The sequence below is a fragment of the Meriones unguiculatus genome, chromosome 14 (assembly GCF_030254825.1).
Source record: "Meriones unguiculatus strain TT.TT164.6M chromosome 14, Bangor_MerUng_6.1, whole genome shotgun sequence".
In the NCBI taxonomy this organism is placed as follows: Eukaryota; Metazoa; Chordata; class Mammalia; order Rodentia; family Muridae; genus Meriones; species Meriones unguiculatus.
The window spans coordinates 87,268,892-87,288,545 of NC_083361.1; the positions used below are offsets into that span (position 1 = coordinate 87,268,892).

The 19,654-nt window shown below is 46.9% G+C and overlaps 2 protein-coding genes across 5 annotated transcripts in view; both read left to right on the forward strand.

Moving 5' to 3' along the window:
- Xndc1n (XRCC1 N-terminal domain containing 1, N-terminal like) lies at window positions 1–18,270 on the forward strand. Of its 4 annotated transcripts, XM_060367713.1 has the most exons (11): window positions 1–349; window positions 1,963–2,139; window positions 4,057–4,222; window positions 6,430–6,571; window positions 8,499–8,654; window positions 10,513–10,691; window positions 12,352–12,437; window positions 12,623–12,795; window positions 14,156–14,228; window positions 15,079–15,209; window positions 15,832–18,270. In XM_060367713.1, exons 3-11 carry the CDS (start codon window positions 4,178–4,180, stop codon window positions 16,062–16,064), a joined length of 1,218 nt encoding a protein of 405 aa, XP_060223696.1. In that variant the 5' UTR covers window positions 1–349; window positions 1,963–2,139; window positions 4,057–4,177; the 3' UTR covers window positions 16,065–18,270. The 4 variants fall into 4 exon arrangements, with proteins under 4 accessions (XP_060223696.1, XP_021507705.1, XP_021507706.1 ...); XM_021652030.2 differs by lacking the exon at window positions 1,963–2,139 and having other exon boundaries at window positions 1–364; XM_021652031.2 differs by lacking the exon at window positions 1,963–2,139.
- The window catches only part of LOC110557556 (short transient receptor potential channel 2), a gene marked incomplete at its 5' end in the record, with an annotated part of 12,376 nt that continues 10,984 nt past the window's right edge, over window positions 18,263–19,654 (forward strand). Inside the window, one exon of the mRNA XM_021652029.2 lies at window positions 18,263–19,063. Within this exon, the coding sequence (XP_021507704.2) occupies window positions 18,263–19,063 (801 nt within the window). The remainder of the gene's footprint in view (window positions 19,064–19,654) is intronic.

The following is a 19,654-nucleotide window of genomic DNA, read 5'->3' on the forward strand; positions in this document are numbered from 1 at the left end:
CGAGAACTACATTTCCCATGCTGCACCGAGGCCAACCCGGAAGTGTAAATTACACTTTCTACGGGAGGACAGTGGGGAATAAAAATATACATAAAAACACAGGCACACTGCGTTTGTTTGTTTGTTCTTGTTGGGTTTTTGTTTTTTTTAGATGTATTATCTGCTGTTTTGCCTGGGTGAAAGTCACCATTTCAGAAATAGCGGCTTCTTTAGGACCCAGAACGCGTTCCTGAGCTTCAGGGTGGCGCCGGGGCCAGGAGGCGGAGACCTCGGGACGGAATTGGCGGGAGAATAAGATTGGAACCCCGTGGCCGAGGCTGCCTCGACTTCTTAAGAGTTCACGGACGCGGTGAGAGGCATTGAGGTTTGTCGATTGGAGAGGAGTCGCTGAAAGGGAGGAGGGTGGCCAACAAGAAAATGAGCAGAGCAACCCGTTCCGTGGTCCGAAGCCTCAGACGGAGAGCTGAAGAACCTGAAGGGACCTCCAAGGGCTGCAGATGATTTTGCTAATCGTCTATGTGTTTCTTCCTCTAACGTTAGATATGTAAGAACTAGTTAAACAAAAATCCCGTTCTCCCGGAGCTCACAGTCTTGTCAAAAGATAACTATATAGTTGTTACATGAAAAGGACTTTGTTAAATACCAAGTGAGAATTGGCAGGATGGAGCTGTTGCTTTGAAGTGGTTACGGTCTCTCTCTCTCTCTCTCTCTCTCTCTCTCTCTCTCTCTCTCTCTCTCTGTGTGTGTGTGTGTGTGTGTGTGTGTGACAGAGATTGTAATTGAGATTTGAGCATCAAAATAAACAGGTTGTAAAGAGAGCAAGTATTTCAAGTAGCAATAACATGAGGAGATAGGAACAAAACCTGAGTGATGACTAGATTAGAAAGCCATTATGGCCAACAATGTATTAGGATTCATGGACTCATATTTTCAGGTAAGAAACGTAAGTAGAATATTTGAAGAGAGTCAGGTCTGATGGTATATACTACTCTTGAGGCTGAGGCGAAATTATTTGATCCTAGGAGTCTAAGACAACCGTGGCATAAGCATGATGGCTCCTGCCTGAGACCCCAACATCTCCGAGGCAGAGGTATCTGGAGTTTAGGGTGAACAGCATAGTAAGTCCTTTATCTCAAAAACAGTTTCTTAAGGGCCAGCAAGATGGCTCAGTGTGGGGCTGGAGAGGTGGCTCAAAGATTAAGGAGACCCACCTGACAGTTCACAATTGGTTGTAACTCCAGTTCCAGGAGATCTGACACCCTCTCCTGGCTTCAATCTGCAAGACTCGCATGATGCAAGGAGAAAATCTGACTTGTGCGAGTATATACCCATCTACCACACACAAAATAAATAAATGTGAAAATGTGAAAGAATTGGCCAGCTTGGGTTACATAACAGATACAAGGTCAGCCAGTGCTATGTCGCAAGATCCTACCTCAATAAATCAATAAATAAATAAATCATTTGAGAGACCCTCACCTAAAGACATTCAGATATCTTTTGTTTTGGTTTGGGTTTTTTCAAGACAGTTTTTCTCTACATAGCCCAGGCTATCCTGGAACTCACTTTGTAGACCAGGCTGGCCTCAAACTCAGATCTGCCTGCCTTTGCCTTCCAAGTGCTGTGATTAAAGGCGTGCCACTATCACACCTGGCTGACAGATATCTTAAGACATTTGTTACTGGGGCTGGAGAGATGGCTCAGAGATTAAGGGTGCTAATGCTGGGTGCTCTTGAGAGGTCCTGAGTTTAATTCCCAGTCAACCACATGGTGGCTCACAACTATCTACAGTGAGATCTACTTCCCTCTTCTGTCGAGCAGGCATACATGCGAGCAGAACATTGAGTATTTAATAAGTAAATTTAAAAAAAAAAATTGTTACCAATGGATTATTGAACCTGAGTGATGAACCCATAAGAGTTCATTTACTTTGTTAAATTTTGCACATGTTTACATTTTCAGCCTGGACCAAATGTGGTGGTGCATGCCTTTAATTCCTGCACTTGATAGGCAGAGACGGGCATATCTCTTGTCAGATACCAGCTTGGTTTACAAAGTGAATTCCAGGACAGCCAGGGCTGCTATACAGAAAAACCATGTCTCGAAAAGCCTAAAATTTCAGTCTGGAGAGATGGCTCGGTAAGTAAAATATTTGCCGTGCATTTGGATTTAAGATCCCCAACACCCACATAAAAATACCAGGAGGCTGTTTGTGGTGGTGAAAGCCTTTAATCCCATTACCCAGGAGGCAGATTCCAGTCTGGTCTACATAGCAAGTTCTAGGCTAGCCAAGACGGAGACCCTGTCTCAAAAAAATAAAAAGACTGGGTGATGGTGGCACATGCCTTTAATTCCAGCACTCTAAGAGGGAGGTGGATCTCTGAGTTTGAGGCCAACCTGGTCTACAGAGGGAGTTCAAAAATAGCCAAGGCCACACAGAGAAACCCTGTCTCAAAAAAACAAAAAGAAAAAAAAAAAAAAAAAAAACAGCAGTAGCAGCTGGTGCCTGTAAATCTCAACACTGGGAAGCAGAGACAGGAGGATTCTGGGGACGTACTGGCAAACCCTCCTAGCCAGTCTTTGAGGTAGGTTAAGTGAGAGTCAGGAGCTCCTGTCTCAAAAAGGAAAGTGGAGGATGATAACACCTGACACTGATCTCTGTCTCGGGAGCACATCTCAGTGCCCTCATAAAACTTTCTGAGCTGTGTGTGGTGGCCCACACTTAGAATCACAGCACTTGGGAAATGGAAGCAGGATTGCCAGGTTTTCAGGATCAGCCTGAGCCACATAGGAAGTTCTGTACTCACCTGGGCTACAGAGTGGGACTGTCTCAAAAAAAAAAGCAAACCACACAAACAAAAGTCCACTACAATACCCAGATAAAATTTCTATATTTTTTTTTACTCTACTTAATTTTTATTTTATGTGTATTGGTGTGAGGGTGTTAGATCCCCTGAAAATGATGTTACAGACTGTGAACTGCCATGTGGTTGTTGGAAATAGAACCCAGGTCCTCTGGAAGAACAACTAGTGCACTTAATCACTAAGCCATCTTTCCAGGACCCCAAAATTTGTATTTATTTTTAGATAGGTTCTTGCTATGTTGCCCAGGCTGGCCTCGAACTTTTATTTTATTTTATTTTATTTTAAGACAGGGTTTCTCTGTGTAACCTTGGCTACCCTGGACTCACCCAGGCTGGCCTCTTGCCCCTGAGTGCTGGGATCACAGGTGTGTGTCATTGCACCCAGCTCTGGCCTCATACTCTTCAACCTTACCCTCCTTCATAGTTGGGATAATAAGTGGAAGACGCTACACCTGGCTCCTGTGAGCTTTTTAAAGACAAAAGAAGTTAGAAAACCAATGCTGATCCATCTCATTGGCCCCAAAATACTTTATTTTAAATCAGGGTCTGGCTCTGTACCCCAGGCTAGCCTTAAACCTAACTATCACAGACTGGCCTTAAAGTCTGTGTTCTCTTGCTCTAGTCCCACAAATGCGGAGGTCATAGGCATGGAACACCACACTAAGCTTGGGGAGATGGAGAGCTAATTTAGTAAGATGAATTGAGCCGCTGAAGCAGAATTATATAATGTATTTACTGTACATTTACTGCCCATCCTTATTGTGTCCTAGGGACATAGAGATGAATTGACACGATTCATGTTCTTGAAAGCCCACCTAATTATAAATTCAACATTAGTTTAATAATTGTTTTTGATTTGCTGCTTTGTTTTCTTGAGGCTGTCTCACAGTGGGGAGGGGGATGTCTCTAGGTGATACAGATTTGCTCCCTGCAGGCTGCTGGTGGCCCTGAGAAGTGAGCCAACTATAAGTAATTCTTATTATCAAAGAACAAGAATGAGCCCAGTGGTGGTGGCACCCACCTTTAGTCCCAGCGTTTGGAAGGCAGAGGCAGATGGATCTTTGAATTTGAGACCAGCCTGGTCTAAAGTGAGTTCCAGGATAGCCAGGGCTATACAGAGAAACCCTGTCTTGAAAAACAAACAAACAAAAAGAGTAGCTTATGTTAACTTTTGTTCTTTTTCTTTTCTCAGGAGTAATGTGAGGATTCTTGTTCTCCCAAAAGCTACCAAGAGCAAAACATAGGCAGTGTCTCCACAGTCACAGAAGATAGCCTAGGAGGAAGCATATCTGTCTGGCACTTAAAGAAGCTTGATGGCGCCTGTGAAGATCATCCATGTGGTGTCATTTTCCTCTCAGGTATGTTAGTCACTGGCCATGATTGCTTTCATCTTGATAATTAAAAGGATAGAGCCAGAGGCAGTGATGCACGCCTGCGATCCCAGCACTCCAGAGGTGGAGGCAGGCTGATCTCTGTGAGTTCCAGGCCAGCCTGGTCTACAAAAGCCAGTCCGGACAGCCAAGGCTACACAGAGAAACCTGTCTCCAAAAACAAAAACAAAACAAACAAACAAACAAAAGGAGTGGATGAGTGTAGGAAACTTGCTCACGCTGTGAGAACAGCTAACAAAGGCCCGCCTGTCTATCCCGGAGTCCTAGAGGAGCAATTTGGTTATTCTGCCATTAAAATTAATCAAGGGCACTCATGGTGGCTATACTTGGCCTATGAGGATGTAGAAAGTTCTACAGTTCCAACCTTGGGCTAGATACCATGCTTTGGGCCCAGTGCCAATCTATCATGGGGTTTATTAAGGATTTACTGCATCCATTTACCCCTTCTGTTTCCTTTTCATTACACTGATCTTTTTTGAGGGGTGCCATTGACATTTAGGTGGCCAAGTCTATTGCACAACAGTATTATTGGCATGGCGGAATGTATTAGCTTCCCTGGTTACCAGGCCCTAATGGCAGTATTACTACATGGTGATTATAGCAGTCAAACACATCCCCACACAGGGCTGGAGAGACGGCTTAGTGGTTAAAGGCACTTGTCTTACAGAAAACTAGTTTCAGTTCTTAGCCCCTGTGTGGTAGCTCACAACCATCATTAATCCCAGTTCTAGGGGACTGATATATGTGGTACACATTCATGCATCCTGGCAAAACAGTCATGCACATCAGAGAAAAGTAATAATTTTTTTAAATCCCCACATATTTCAGAGAGCACCCCTTAGATGGTGCTTAGGAATTACCTATACAAACCCACAAAATAAAGATTAGCTTCACCCTTCTTACCTGCAGGTCAGCTTGAACTGTCATCATTGTCCTTCTCTTCCTCCTCTTTTTCTTATTTTGTTTTTGAGTCAAAGTCTCACTATATATCCCTGGCTGGCCTAGAACTCCTTATGTAGACCAGGCTAGCCTCAAACTCTCACAGATGCACCTGCCTTTGCTCCTGAGTATTGTTTGCTTTTGAAGTTTTAGGGGATTATGGTTTGTTTTGGTTTTGTTTTGTTTGTTTTTTAAGAGAAGGTCTTGCCATTTAGCTCAGGCTAGCCTTGAACTCACTGTGTATCCCAGTGAGTTAGCGTTAGATGCTCAAATCATCCTGCTACAGCCACCTGGGTGCTAGAATTATAGGCATGTACCACCATACCCACCTTCAAATGTCTTGTCATAGAGTCTTAGAGAATATTGGCAGTCTTCTAAGCTCATGGTCTCTGTAGAGACTGTTCTAGAAGCTGAAGAACAGGATGAAGGTATATCTTTAGCCTCTCTCCCCAACCCATATTCTACTTAGAGATTTATTTTATGGGAAAAATATTCACATACATGAAATTGCAAGTAAGAGAAAGATTTTATTGCTGAAACAAACAAACCAACCGAGGAAGGAAGAAAGGAAGGGAGGGAGGGAGGGAGGGAGGGAGGGAGGGAGGGAGGAAGGAAGGAAGGAAGGAAGGAAGGAAGGAAGGAAGAGAGAATACAAGAATACAATCTCTTGCTGGGTATAGCAGTGCATATCTATAATTACAGCTCTCAGGAGGAGTTTATGTTTGAGGCCAGCCTGGGCTACGTAAACAAAGACCTTATTTCATAGAATTATTTTAAAGATAAATAAATATCTGTGTAAAGGTCTTATGAAAAAAGAACTATTAATATAGTGTAGCGTTAAAAAGCTATATTTTTTAGAAACCTGGGGTTCTGTTTTGTTTGGTTATTTAGCCTAAGGTCTTAGGTCAGTTTTTAAGTGCTCCCCCTCCCCGCCTGCCTCCATTGCTTTAGTTTCTTTATCTAACTAAGCAGAAGTAACAGTAAGAACTGAACTCAAGAATCCTTAGGAGGATTAAATGAGGTGATCTGATGAGTGAGTTAGAGGTGACTGATACCTACACGGAATGAGCTTCCGGCTCTCTGAGTTCCTGTGCATGCCCCCGGTGGCTTTCTGTCACGTTGAGGGGCCTCCTCAGCAGGTTTGGAATTATAGACATCCCTTTTTTTTAGCTGTCCTTTTTTTCCCTGTGTGCTCAGAAACCTTCCTGACGTTTCTCTTCTTCTCTCTGATGTAGGATCCCAAACATCCTGTGGAGAACTTGCTGAACCCAGACAGTCATAGGGGACCTTGGCTCAGCTGTCCTCAGGACAAGAGTGGGCAACTGAAAGTGGAGCTTCAGCTGGAGAAGGCAGTGCCCATAAGCTATATCGATGTCGGTGAGTGGATTTCCAGGGCCTCTGGGACTCCGAGGGAAGAACACAGGGGTGAGATGGCGGTGACTCTAACTGCTCCCCAGTGCCTCAGTTCATCCTGGCTGAGGGGCCTTCTGGAACAAGCCCGCTAGATGTGAAGGGAAGATTTGGTCTGGTGGAGAACTCCAGGGTCTTCATTCACAGAGAATTCAGTGTTGTTAAAGTCTGTGCCTAGTACATGAGGACTTGAGCTTGACTCCCCAGAGCCCGCATTTAAAGCTGGGCATGGGGTAGGGAGATTGCTTAGTAGGAGAAGCATTTGCCATGCAAGTATAAGGATCTGAGTTTGAATTCCCAGAATCCATATAAGAACCAGATGGGGCAAGCTGGTGTCCAGCACAGCAGTGAACAACAAAGACAAGACAAAGTGAAGAGACCCAGGCCTGAAGTTATCCTCTGACCTCCACACACACCCAAACTCCCACACACATACACATAAGGCCAACTGTGGTGGCATACCTTCTGAAATCCCAGCACTTGGGAGGTAGAAATAAACTTCTTCCTGGACATCACTGATGTGCTTGCGTAGTTTTATATCAGCTTGACACAAGCTAAAGTTGACTGAGAGGAGGGATCCTCAATTACGAGAATGCCCCCTGTTCAAGATGAGCCTGCTCTACAGAATTAGTTCCAGGACAGCCAGGGCTGCATAGAGAAACCCTGCCTGAAAAAAAGAAAAGAAAAGAAAGAGAGCAGGCTGAAGAAGCCATGTGGAGCAAGCTAGCCATCAGCATCACGGCCTCTGCGTCAGCTCTTGCCTCCAGGTTCCTGTCCTGTTTGAGTTCCTGTCCAGACTTCCTTCAAAGGTGGACCACAGTGTGAAAGTTTTCTTCCCAACTCTGCTTTGGCCATGCTATTTTATCACAGCAATAGTGACCCTAACTAGGAAAACTGGCCTACTTGATGAGCTCCAGGTCAGTGAAAGACTGTCTTAAAAAGACAAGGTGGTTGTGCTGGAGAGCTGGCTCAGTGGATAAGAGCAGTGGCTGCTCTTCCAAAGGACATAGGTTCAATTCCCAGCACCCACATGGTGGCTAACAAACACCTGTAACTTCAGTTCCAGGAGATCTGACTCGCTCTTCTGGTTTCTGAGGACACAGGCACACAGGCAAAACATCTATACACATATAATAAAATAATTTAAAAAAAAAGACAAGGTGGACAGCACCTTAGGAACAACGAAATTGCCCTCTTGCCTCCATACACTGGCAGCACGCATGCATGTACACGTTCTAACGAGAGCACAATGTGAAGAGTGCTTTGAGAATTGTGCTGTGAACTCCCTTGCTTCAGTGTGGATGGTCTGGGTAAAGCCAGGGCGTTGGCATAACAATACAAAGCAACAGATCGAATCCTTGTACACCTCTAAAGACACTGAAAAGAAGACTGCGGAGGAGTAGATAGATTACAAAGGTTGACGCTGGGTATACTGGTACATCCCTTTAATCCAGGCACTTGGGAGACTGAAGCAGGCGGATAGATGTTTGAGGCCATCCTGGACCACATTAGTGAGCTCCAGGCCAACTAAGGCTACATAGTAAGACTCTGTCCCAAAAACAAACCAACAAAGAAGTTGGCCTTAGAATTCTCTAGTCAAAAAAATGGTTGGAGAGCGCTGTCTTGCCTTTCTCAGGACAGAAAGATGTTTGGTTCCCTAACAGTGCCTTCCAGGGCAGGTTCCAGGCTGAGATGGCCATGAACCTTCACCGTCATTTCATGGACTGGGGTTTCAGTCCATTCCAGTTGGTGGCTCCCTGTGTGACCCCACATGTTGCCAGCACTTTCTGGCTTCTGACTGGCTCTACAGTGGAGTGTCCCCTCCCCCGCCCCCACCCCCCAATAGCTTCATCTGCCATTCTCATCCTTACCCTCTCCTCCTTTTGGTCCCCAGGGAACTGTGGCTGTGCTTTCGTACAGATTGATGTGGGTCGTTCTTCCTGGCCCCTGGACAGACCTTTCGTCACCCTTCTCCCTGCAACCATGTTAATGTCCCTCACTGATTCAAAGGCGGGGAAGAACCGCTCAGGAGTCCGGATGTTTAAGGATGGTAAAGAGGCAAAAGCGGATGTGGGGACGGGAAGGACAGGTACAGTGTACAGACAGGTCTAAGTGCTGCCGGGTGTAGGTTATGGGAGGGAGCCTGTGCAAGGGCTTCGGTACATCTGGTAGGGGACAGGGTAAGCCAATGCTTGCGTGTGAGTTCTGCCTGGTGAGAATGTTGGGGGTATTTATATTTACCTGTTGGTGTCTAATACATTATTGTGTTTTAGGGTTTGATTGTTGAGACAGGGTCTCAGTGTACAACCCAGACTAGCCTTAACCGCTTCCTGCCTTTGCCTCCCAAGTGCTAGAATTGCAGGCATATACCACCACCACCAGTGATTGATAGGATTTTATTGGGCTCAATATGTTTACTTTCTTTCTTTTTTTTTTTTTTTTTTTTGTGTATGTGATTTTAAAACATTTATTTAGAATAAAAGACATGGCAGGTTTTTCAATAGTCACTGATGTGGGTCTTGTCAGGTCTTTGCCATATTGCAAGGCTAGAGACATCTTATGTTTTCAGTCTCACAAATGAAGACACTCTGATTTATAGAGGTAGACTTACATTAAACACAACTCACCAGTAAAAATGAGAATAATATCTAAAATGCTTGATTCTTTCTGTCACGTAATTTCCTCACTGTCCTTATTTTAGCAAACTTTATAGATATAAGACAAAATTAAAATGCAGGAAAATACAGACAAAGTACTCCTGGGACTGATGATTAGAAGTACGCCAAGTGAGAGAAAGGCTTGTCTACAATATGTTTACTTTCTAGCACAACAAAAAGGAGAAAAACTGTAGCATAGATTTTTGTATAGGGTAAAGCTGTGTGCTGGCTATATTTATTTAATATATAGTTTCGTGAATTCCGCTTATTCAAATCTGTGTTCACCGGGCACCGTAACAGATGCGTAAGGTTTGATTCCTGGACTCTAGGGAGTTGCAGTCTGTCTCTCTATTTCCATTGGAGGATTTTGTCTTGTCATAGAGGAAGAGGGAGATTTTTGGAGGTTTTGTAGGTCTATGGGATGGTATACTGACAAGATAGTGTTAGGAATCAAAGATGGGAAGTTTGGGGTCCTGGGGTTTGGGACTGAACGGCTGCATAGTAGCAGTGCGAGGGAGGCTGTGGCCTCGTGCTCAGGCAGATGGAGACTGGTGTGGGACTGCGATGGAGGGGTGGTTAGAAGACAAGGAACTGGGCTGAAAGGGCCCTGCCTCGCCTGTTTTCCTAACCTTTCCCTGAGCAGCAAAGCCTAAAGGGACTTGTACTGGTGATTCCATGCTTCCTCCTCTTGTCTTTTACTGTATGTAGCTTGGCCTTGGCCTGTCTTTCCTTTCTTCAGATTGGACTTTTTCCCTTCCTGCTTTCTGGCTAATAACTATTCGTGCAACACATTTTCTTCTCTGTTCTCAAGCCCACGTGCACGTGCATACACACACACACACACACACACACACTCCCTCTCTCTCTTCTCCTCTCCTTCCCTTACGCTCTCTCCAGGGTCTCATGTGGCTGCTTTGCAACCAAGGCCAGCCTTAAGCTTCTGATCCCCTTGCCTCTACCTTCCAAGTGTTGAAGTTACAACTATGTACATCCATGCCCAGCTCTTTTTTCTTTCTCTCCTCTTTAAATATTTATTTTTATTTTTTAATTTATGTATATGTGGGAGGGATGTGTGTATGTACTTGAGGAGGCCAGAAGAGGGTGTGGGATCGCCTGGAACTAGAGTTCCAGGCAGTTGTAAACCACCTAACATGGTGTGGGAGCTAAACTCCCGTCCTCTGCAAGAACAACAAGGGGCCGGAACTGCTGAGGCCTCTCTCCAGCCCCTCCTTTGTCTCTTTTTTCCTGGAGATGATTTCCTGACTCCAGCCTCAGGAGAATCATGGGATCGACTTCGATTGACCTGCTCACAGCCTTTCACACGCCATCAGTCCTTTGGGCTGGCCTTCCTACGAGTGCGCTCCTCTCTGGACTCTTTGGCTGAGCCTGTGATGGATCCCTCAGCCCCTGGGCGCTCTGGGCTGAGCCAGGTATGCACAGTGGTGGAGAAAGGCTTCTTTTCTCTAACTTTTTAGTTGCTTCCCTCCCTGTCTCCCCTCCCCCATCTCCCTCCATGTGCCCATGTTTCTCTCACTATGTTTTCTCTATTCTCTATCCCCTGCTCTTCTCCCCTCTCTCTCAGATAGCCCTGGCCAGGTCCAGTCTGCTAAGAGAGAGAAAAGCCAAAGGGAGAGAAGCCTGTGAGCCAGAGGGAGTTTAAGCTAGGGGAAGAGATTAGAAGGGCAGGACTGTGAAGTCTTTAACTCCTGATACCAGCGGAACATGAAGGCCAGCAGGAACTTTGTTATGCTAATGGGCACCTCAGCTTGCCATTTGTCCCTTCTGCCAGCAATGAGGGCAGGAACTCCTTTTGGGGAGAAGCCAGGAGAACTGGCTCCACAAGTTCCTGAGTGATGCTGACTTTTACCTAACCACCAGAACCCTCCTGTAGCCCTAGCTGAGCCCACTTCTGGATATCTGGACTGCCTTCTGCAGTTTGGGGAATTGGAATCTCCTTTAGACCTAACACCCTGGTCTTGTGGAATAAATAAACTCCCTTTCTTCTTTATATAGCAGAGATGTGAGTGAGCCTGGAATACAGTCCACACAAAGCTGTTGGACCATTTGTTCTTTAGCTAATTGAACTTGTTTTTGGATCTCAACTTAACCGCATACGTTATTTCTGGGTTTGCAGAGAACTATCACTTTCAGCACTTGAAAGCCCCAAGGCAACCCCTCTGACATTGTTTTCTGCCCCGTTGCCTTGTAGAGCCCCTATATGTCCCTGGCCGCGTCATTTCATCTGAGCACTTGAGAGGCAGAGGCAGGTGACTCTCTCATGAGTTTTGTTTTTGTGGCCTCCTGAGGGCTGAGAGGTGTGTGCCGCCTCTGCCTGCCACTGGGATAATGGTTTGTTTTGTTCTGTAGACACAGGGTTTGTCTATGTAGGCCTGGCTGTCCCGGAACTCCCTCTGTGTTTGACCTCAAAACCCAAAGAAATCCACCTGCCTCTGCCTCCGGAGTGCTGGGATTAAATGTTTGTTTGTTTGTTTGTTTGTTTGTTTGTTTGTTGGATTTTTAAGACAAGGTTTTTCTGTGTAGCCTTGGCTGCCCTGACATTAAGCTAGGCTGGCCTTGAACTCACAACGATTTGCCTGCCTCTGCCTCTCTGAGTGCTGGGATTAAAGGCATGAATAATGTTTTTGTGTTTTTTGGTTTTGTTTTGTTTTTTTAATGTCCAAATTTAAGTATATTTGGACATATCTATATATATTGAGACAAGGCCTTTCTCTGTAGCTGGCCTTGAACTTTCTACAACATACACCTAAACAGGTTCATTTTATTTATATGCAAATTTAAAGTATGAGATAGATAATTACTTTAAAAGGTTATAAGAGACAAACTCCAAAAGTTTGCACATTCCGACAGTCCCCATAGGCCTGTTTTACCCGATAGTGTGGGCTCTTTTACTCCAAGAGCCCTTCTGATCCTGACAAAACCCTTGATGCTGTGGTACAGCATCACAGCTTGCTCACACCAGCAAATGTGCCCTGAAAATGTTACTGCAGATACAGTCGTGTTGCAATCCTAGGCGGCAGTGTCCCCTGTTGGTGAATCTGGGTATTGTTCACTTCTCCATTTTCTCTTCAGAAGTCTTCTGATGCCCTGGAACCTGACCCTAGCCCCTGGCTGACTAATCCTTCTATCCGGAGGACATTCTTCCCAGATCCGCAGACGTATGTACCTGCTGTTATTTCTCCAGTAAGGGAACAACTATGTCGCTGATGGGCACAAAATCCTGTCCCATGGCCCCCTGGTTAGTCACTTTAGGTCATGTCAGGATAGTGAACCATGTTTCTTGGATCGACTGAATAGAATGATGTCTGCATTGTGAGTGAAACCAAATGCTCTTTCTATGCAGAAGCACCAAGGAAATCTCAGAGCTCAAGGGTATGCTAAAGCAGCTGCAGCCGGGGCCTCTGGGGCGGGCAGCCCACATGGTACTTTCTGCTGCCCGTAAGGCGCCTCCAGCCCGTGTGGTAAGCCCACAGGACAGCCACGGGGAAGCAGGTTCCAGCCATCCAGAGAATGCAGGTGAGACCTCATGATCTAGCCTTACTCTGCCTAGCACTGCCCTTCCTCCCTGACTCCACCACAGTGTACTGGGATAACTTACTGGAAGAAGAAGATTAAAGCCTATACAGTAATTGAAAGAACACTGGCCTAGGAATCAGGGTCCTTGTCTTTGCCTCAGGTGGCTCATGTTTACAGGAGAAGAGATAAACCGAACAATCCCTAAGCCTGTTGCAGGGTTAGTGCTGTCCTCTCAGAAAGGCAATTATAGTGATCACCTCAATCCCAACACTTGCAAAGTGGAGGAGGCAGAAGAGTCAGTAGCCAAGGTCATTCTCAGCTACATAGAGAGCTCCAAGCCAGCTTGAGTAACACGAGACTCTGTCTCAAAGAAGAAAAGAAAGAAATTGCCGCAGTCGTCTAGGGCTCTTTTGGAAAGGATGCTATTCCAGCTCAGAGGCTGGTGAGTCTCACAGTGTGGCAGCAATTTCATCAGTGACAAACAAAGGGGAAGGAGCGAGTACCAGCTAGAAGCCATAGGGTTAACGCTAAGCTGCCCTCGGGATCCGGCTGCCTCTGCCTTCCAAGCGCTGGGATTAAAGACATGCACCGTCGTCCTAGCAAAGTCGTAGCTTTTTGCAACCTGCTCACAGATGCTGTGCCATTTGCTACTGTGTACCACTCACTCTCAGAGGGGCCCCTCAGTACAGACAGGCAGTATAATGACAGTCATTTCAGAGGCTAGCGGATGGAAGTTTATAATCCTGAGAGACTGAAAAGAAAGCAAGCATTGGGATATCTGCTGTTGATAAGGCACTAGGATTGTATAAGCACTGGAAAGCACATTCACTGCTGTACCAAGTGCTTCTGAAATTCCAAATAAATATGTAATAGTGATTGCTGGGTTTTGCTGACACTCTTTTGACAGGTATTTATTGACTCTTTCTATGTGATAGCCTTGTACTGCGCCAGCGATACTATAATAAACCAAATAACAATGCTCACATTTTTAGAGAGGCTTCTTTGTATCACACAAGGAAATCTAAAGCTATAACTGTGATAAATACTTTGAAGGAAAAGACGATAGGATGAAAAGACTTCAGTCAGAGAATCCAAGGAAAGGCCTTGTAGGAATAAGAGAATGAGAAAAAAATTAAGCAAAGAAGATAGAATATCTCAAAAGGAAACTTAAAGTGTGGAGGCCTTTTGAAAAGTGCTAGATTGTTTGTTTGATTTTCGTTTTTTAAGAAAAGGTCTCATTATTCATCCCAAGTTGGCCTTGAACTTGTCCTCCAGCCTTGCTTCCTGAGTGCTGGGATTACAGGCATGTATCACCATGTCTGGTGTGATGAGAAATAATTAATGAGCATTTCTAATGCAGAGCCCAGAGCAGAAGAACAGAACAGGAAGAATGAAACGGGCAGAAGGAAGAGAAGGAGAGTACAGGAGCAAAGGTAGGTGGGCCTCAGTCACCTGCAGGCCTCGCTGCTCTCGGGAGCCTTTCTCCGCTCTTGCTTCAGTCAGGCCTGGGCACTTCGGGTCCCAGTCTCTCAGCCTGCAACCACGCAGACAGATGCCCTTGTCCATACGTCACCAGGCGTGGAGCCAGGCAGAAACTGGCCCTGTAGTGAACCAGAATCAGGTGTGTACACTGCCTGTGATCAAAATGTAAATTGTATGTCAGAGGTCGAGGCCGGGAAGACTTCCGGTGTCCACCACTGACCGCTGGGAGATACAGCAAGTGTCAGGCCATCCCGAATGAGTGGCTGCCAGGGTCTGCGGGGACACACAGAAAAATGCAGTGATGAAGATGTGTTTGGAGTTTCTTTGGGGGTTGATAAAAAATGTTCTGGAAATAGTTTACTGAGCTTGGAAGTATCTTTAATACATATGTCTAAAGGCTGAATTGATGTTATGTGCATAATATATAAATTTTAAAATTAAAAACTGTCAGGCATGATGACAAATGCCTTTAATCGCAGGAGTTGGAAGGCAGAGACAGCGGACCTCTGTGAGTTCTGGAGAAGCCTGGTCTGTATAACAAGTTCTCGTCCATACAGGGCTACATAGCAAGACCCTACCTCAAAGTTACTTAACTTTTAAAAACTGAGAACAGTGGTAGAATCTCTGTTGTCAGAGCTCACAGGCTAGCTGCCTTCTTCCAGTCTGCCATCTCGAGGGGAAAACAGGCTCTTACTAACTTACTGTTTCCACTCTCTTCTCTGTGCTTCTGGTCTGCCGTCCGTTTCTTCAGCTTTTCTTGTGTCTCCCACGTAGCTGGCCTTAACCTGTTCTTTCCCACAGACCATCGTCCAACTCAAGTTCTCAGCCAAACAGGAGGGGTCCAGGAAGAGCAAGGCAAAGACAGCACCAACCTCGGACCAGAAATGATGGCAATGTTGTCCAAGCTACTGGACAGTGCCCCATTTGTACAGGTTAGATACATGTATTACTGTGGGTGTGAAGACCAGGGGTTCATTCAGGAAGGTAGGAGGTCTGTGACTACTGGCAGGAACATCTGGTAGGGGATGAGGAGACAACTGAGTGAGTAACGTACTTGCACAACCGTGAGGACCTGAGTGTGCATCCCCAGCACCCACAGCCCATTCTGTATAAACAGGTTCCCAGGACTCCCTGGCTAGTCGGTCTAGACAATGAATGAGCTCCAGGTACAATAGGAGGCCCTGTCTCAAATAATCGGATGGAGAAGCAAGAAGATAGCCAGTATCACCTTCTGACTCCCATAAGTGCGTGCATTTGGTGCATACACACCAGACACAATTTTGTTGCATGCACACACGCACACAGAGTTTTGATTTGTTCAGGCCTGGTGGCAATGTTCTTTGTGCTCATAGCTGATCTTTTCCAGTAGACGCAGTGTTCTGTAAGGATATCCGTAGCCTTCCTCACATAGTAAATGTCTGATGAATGTTTGCCAGACACGCGACAGTGTCTGTCAGGTCTGAGATGCTCAGCCCTGGGGAACTTTCTGAACAGACACTGTGGCAGGCGCCCAGGGGCAGGCCCAGTTTCGCAGTCTCCTTTTCTCCTGCTTAGGTGCCTTCAGCTTGGACGCTCTTCCTCTGCATGCTGCCACCTGTGGGGAGGCCTCCCCACCGCGGCCGGCTTCTCCCTCCTCCTCGTCTTCTGTGGACTCTGTGCTGTGGGTGTCCTCCCCAGAGAGCTCACTGCCACCGCCCCGGGTCCAGTGCCCAATCTGCGAGTTACACTTCTCAGCGAGAGAAATAGAAGAACACGCCAGCATGTGCGGGGAAGCTTTTCCAGCCTGAGCCACAAAGCTCTGTTGACTATGCTGGAGCCTGGGGAATGGCTCGCTTGTGCATGAGAAGGGCTGGTTCCCTCCCTCCACCTGGGCCTCAGCACTGTGCTGAGGCGCTTCTGGGCCCAGCTTGTTCCCCTTTCCCGTTGTCAGGGCTTCGTCACTATGGTACCCAATTCTCACAAGGACATTTTCCCCTTGGAGCTTCTTGGGTAGAACTGGTGATCTCTCCAGGCTCTTAGGACACTATCTAGAATGTGTTTCCCTCGGAGAATGGTTCTTACCTGATGCCCATTTTCCTGAAAGGAAAACTGAGGCTCAGTCAGGAGGAAAATATTGCCTCGAAATTATAAAGCACCATTATGTTCTGGGAAGATGAGTGGGTCTTTTATTTTATTTTTAATTTTTAAAATTTGTTTCATGTGCATTGGTCTTTTGCCTGCATGTTTGTCTGTGTAAGGGTGTTGGATCCTCTGAAACTGGAGTTACAGACAATAACCAGTGAGCTGTCATGTGGGTGCTGGGAATTGAACCTCAGTCCTTTGGAAGAGCAGCTAGTGCTCGTAAACACTGAGGCATCTCTCCAGCCCGACAAGTGAGTCTTAAATGTGAAACTGACCTTCTGTATCCTTCATAGGTCTCTGTTCTAGGTGTAATCAGGTGACTGCTCTATAACTTTATACTTCACTTTTGGGTCTGAGATGGACCTTCAATAACAGAAAAACCCTTCATCCTCCTGCTCATAGGGCTGTTAAAGGGACCAGAAAGATTCCTATCAAGGAATAGATGGTTTGTTGTTGTTAAAAAAAAAACAACCTTGGGCCAGGCAGATATTTCACCTACGTTGGCTCAATATTCTCATCATCTATCTCCCAGCCCCCATCCAATGCCATCAGCCTTAACCATTCCTATCTAGACTGCCTTCCATCCATAATCCCATGGTACTTGAATTCTTTATCTGGGCCTTTTCACACCATTATTGGAGTCCTTCTTCCAGGCCCACATGATTTCTTCTCCTTGCTAACCTATCGTGACATGCTCCTTCCTCCTCTCTTCTCGTCCATCTGCCTCCTGTGATTCTCCTGTCCTCTCCAAGCCTGGGAACCTTAACCAGGCTTACCCCATTCTGCCCTGCCCCAGATATAGGCCATTTAATCAACCAATCAGGTATGTCTTAGGTTTAAAAAACAAGGGTAGCTGTGACCAGATCTTGAGGATCAGAAACATGCTTCAGACCTCCCTCCCGCAATGGTTCCAAACTTGGCTGTAAGGGTTTGAGCAAATCCCATTCCCACCTGTTCAGTGAGACAGTTAGAGCACAGTGTCTGAAAGGTCCCCTGGACTGTGACAGTCCAGTTCTGCTTTGAGGAATTGTGTACTCTTCCCTTTTTCCCAGGAGATGTCATTGTATGGCACTGACACCAGTTCCCCTATCCCCTGGGTACAGGGCAGAGAGAGAGCAGCTGGCCTTTGCAAAGGGAGGGCACAGGGTGGGGCTTTGAGGGGGGTGAAAGAGAATACTAGGCACAGTCACAGGAGAGACAGAGCAGGAGTTCAAGCCTTCAGCCCCTGCCCAGAGGTGGATGTGGCCATGGATCCCCTCTCGGTAAGACCCTTGCCTCCCTCCTCTCTATCTCAGCTCCGCTTCTCACTGTCCACAGGGATGCAGGGACAGCCTAGCTGCTGGACGAATATGGATACCACTGTGTTGGTGGAAGGGCCCCTAGAGCCATGATCCTGGGCCTAGAAGAAAAAAGCAGAGGGCTGGGCCTGGTAGAAGAGCAGGACCAAACAGTAGCAAGGAAGAGAGATGTCCTTCAAAGCAAAGGCAAAGTGAGGGCCTTTGATGGAGGGGAAGACGTTAGGATCCTGCCAGGAGTTCTCTTCATGCAGGAAGGTCTTAGGGAAAGCCCAGCTTAGAGACCCTCTGTGTGGGTGTGTCTGGACTTGTCCTTTGGACAGCTGAGGGTCTGAAATCAGCAAGCTGGGAACTGGATCCTTGTATTTGTGTGTGGGTTAGGTGACCTCCTCCTCTAATCACCTTCACAGGCAGCTAACACTGGCCCTGTCATGTAGGATTTTTCTGGGACTGGAAGTGAGCTGCTTAAACAGCCCTAACTCTAGCACTTCCCTAATAGGAATCTACATAATAAAATGGTGAATGAGACTGTGTGTTGTCCATATGTGTTTGGGACAAGGAAGGCATAATGGCTGATTACTAAGGGTGGGGCCCCTCCAGACAGGGGTTTGGGAACTCAAGAGTGCTGTCTTCTGCCCTCCTTCACCCAGCAACAGCCCAACTGGACTGAGATCGTGAACAAAAAGCTCAAGTTCCCACCCACGCTCCTTCGGGCCATCCAGGAGGGCCAGCTCGGCCTGGTGCAGCAGCTGCTGGAGTCTGGCTCTGATGTGGCAAGTTCGGGGCCAGGGGGGCCTCTGCGGAATGTGGAAGAGTCTGAGGACCGTTCCTGGAGGGAAGCTCTCAATCTGGCCATCCGCCTGGGCCATGAGGCCATCACTGATGTGCTGCTGGCCAACGTCAAGTTCGACTTCCGGCAGATCCACGAAGCCCTGCTGGTGGCCGTGGACACAAACCAGCCAGCGGTGGTACGTCGCCTGCTCGCTCGGCTGGAACGGGAGAAGGGCCGGAAGGTAGACACCAAGTCTTTCTCTCTAGCCTTCTTTGACTCGTCCATCGATGGTTCCCGCTTTGCCCCTGGTGTCACTCCACTCACACTGGCCTGCCAGAAGGACCTGTATGAGATTGCCCAGCTGCTCATGGACCAGGGCCACACCATTGCCCGGCCCCACCCAGTTTCCTGTGCCTGCCTTGAGTGCAGCAATGCCCGCCGATATGACCTGCTGAAGTTCTCACTGTCCCGAATCAACACTTACCGAGGCATTGCAAGCCGGGCACACCTCTCACTGGCCAGTGAGGATGCCATGCTGGCGGCCTTTCAGCTCAGCCGGGAGCTCAGGCGCCTTGCACGAAAGGAGCCTGAGTTTAAGGTTTGTCGGCCCCGTTCTTCATCCTAACAGTGCCCAGTGTCTGTTGTTGTACTGGGACAGGATTGGGCTTTGTGGTGGATATTTTAGGAAGTTTGAGAAGTGAGGAGTGGCCAAAGAGGGTGAGGCCACTTGTTTTGTTTTGTTTGTTTGCTGGGTTTGTTGTTACTGTTGTTTTTGAGGCAGGGTTTCTCTGCATAGCCCTGACTGTCCTGGACTCACTTTGCAGACCAGGCTGGCCTTGAACTCACAGAAATCCACCTGCCTCTGCCTCCCTGAGTGCTGGGATTGCACCAAACCCAGTTTGAGGATTCTTATTTTAAGAGCTACAGTTACATCCTGAATAGGCTTTCATTCTAGTGACAGCAACCACTCCAAGGGCACTTGGCTTATGCAGGGAGTACAGCTCCTACCCTAGGGGTACTCCAGATCCACCTAAGGAAAGAGAGAAAAACAGAAAACAGCTGAACAGACATAGATGTGACATTCAGTAGCGCGTCCCTTTCAGGTGCCCACTGTGTTCTCCTGGAGCACTGTGTGTCTGTGTCAGGGCTCCCAAGCTTGTGGTCATGGATGGGAAAAGGGGACAAGATG

Excerpts from the sequence above, each read along its gene's own strand:
- Xndc1n (XM_021652030.2), top strand. The coding sequence starts at position 4,178 with ATGGCGCCTGTGAAGATCATCCATGTGGTGTCATTTTCCTCTCAG. Across the intron at positions 8,655-10,512 it reads AGTCCGGATGTTTAAGGATG|ATGATTTCCTGACTCCAGCC; the intron begins GTAAAGAGGCAA and ends TTTTTCCTGGAG. Across the intron at positions 12,796-14,155 it reads CAGCCATCCAGAGAATGCAG|AGCCCAGAGCAGAAGAACAG; the intron begins GTGAGACCTCAT and ends TTTCTAATGCAG.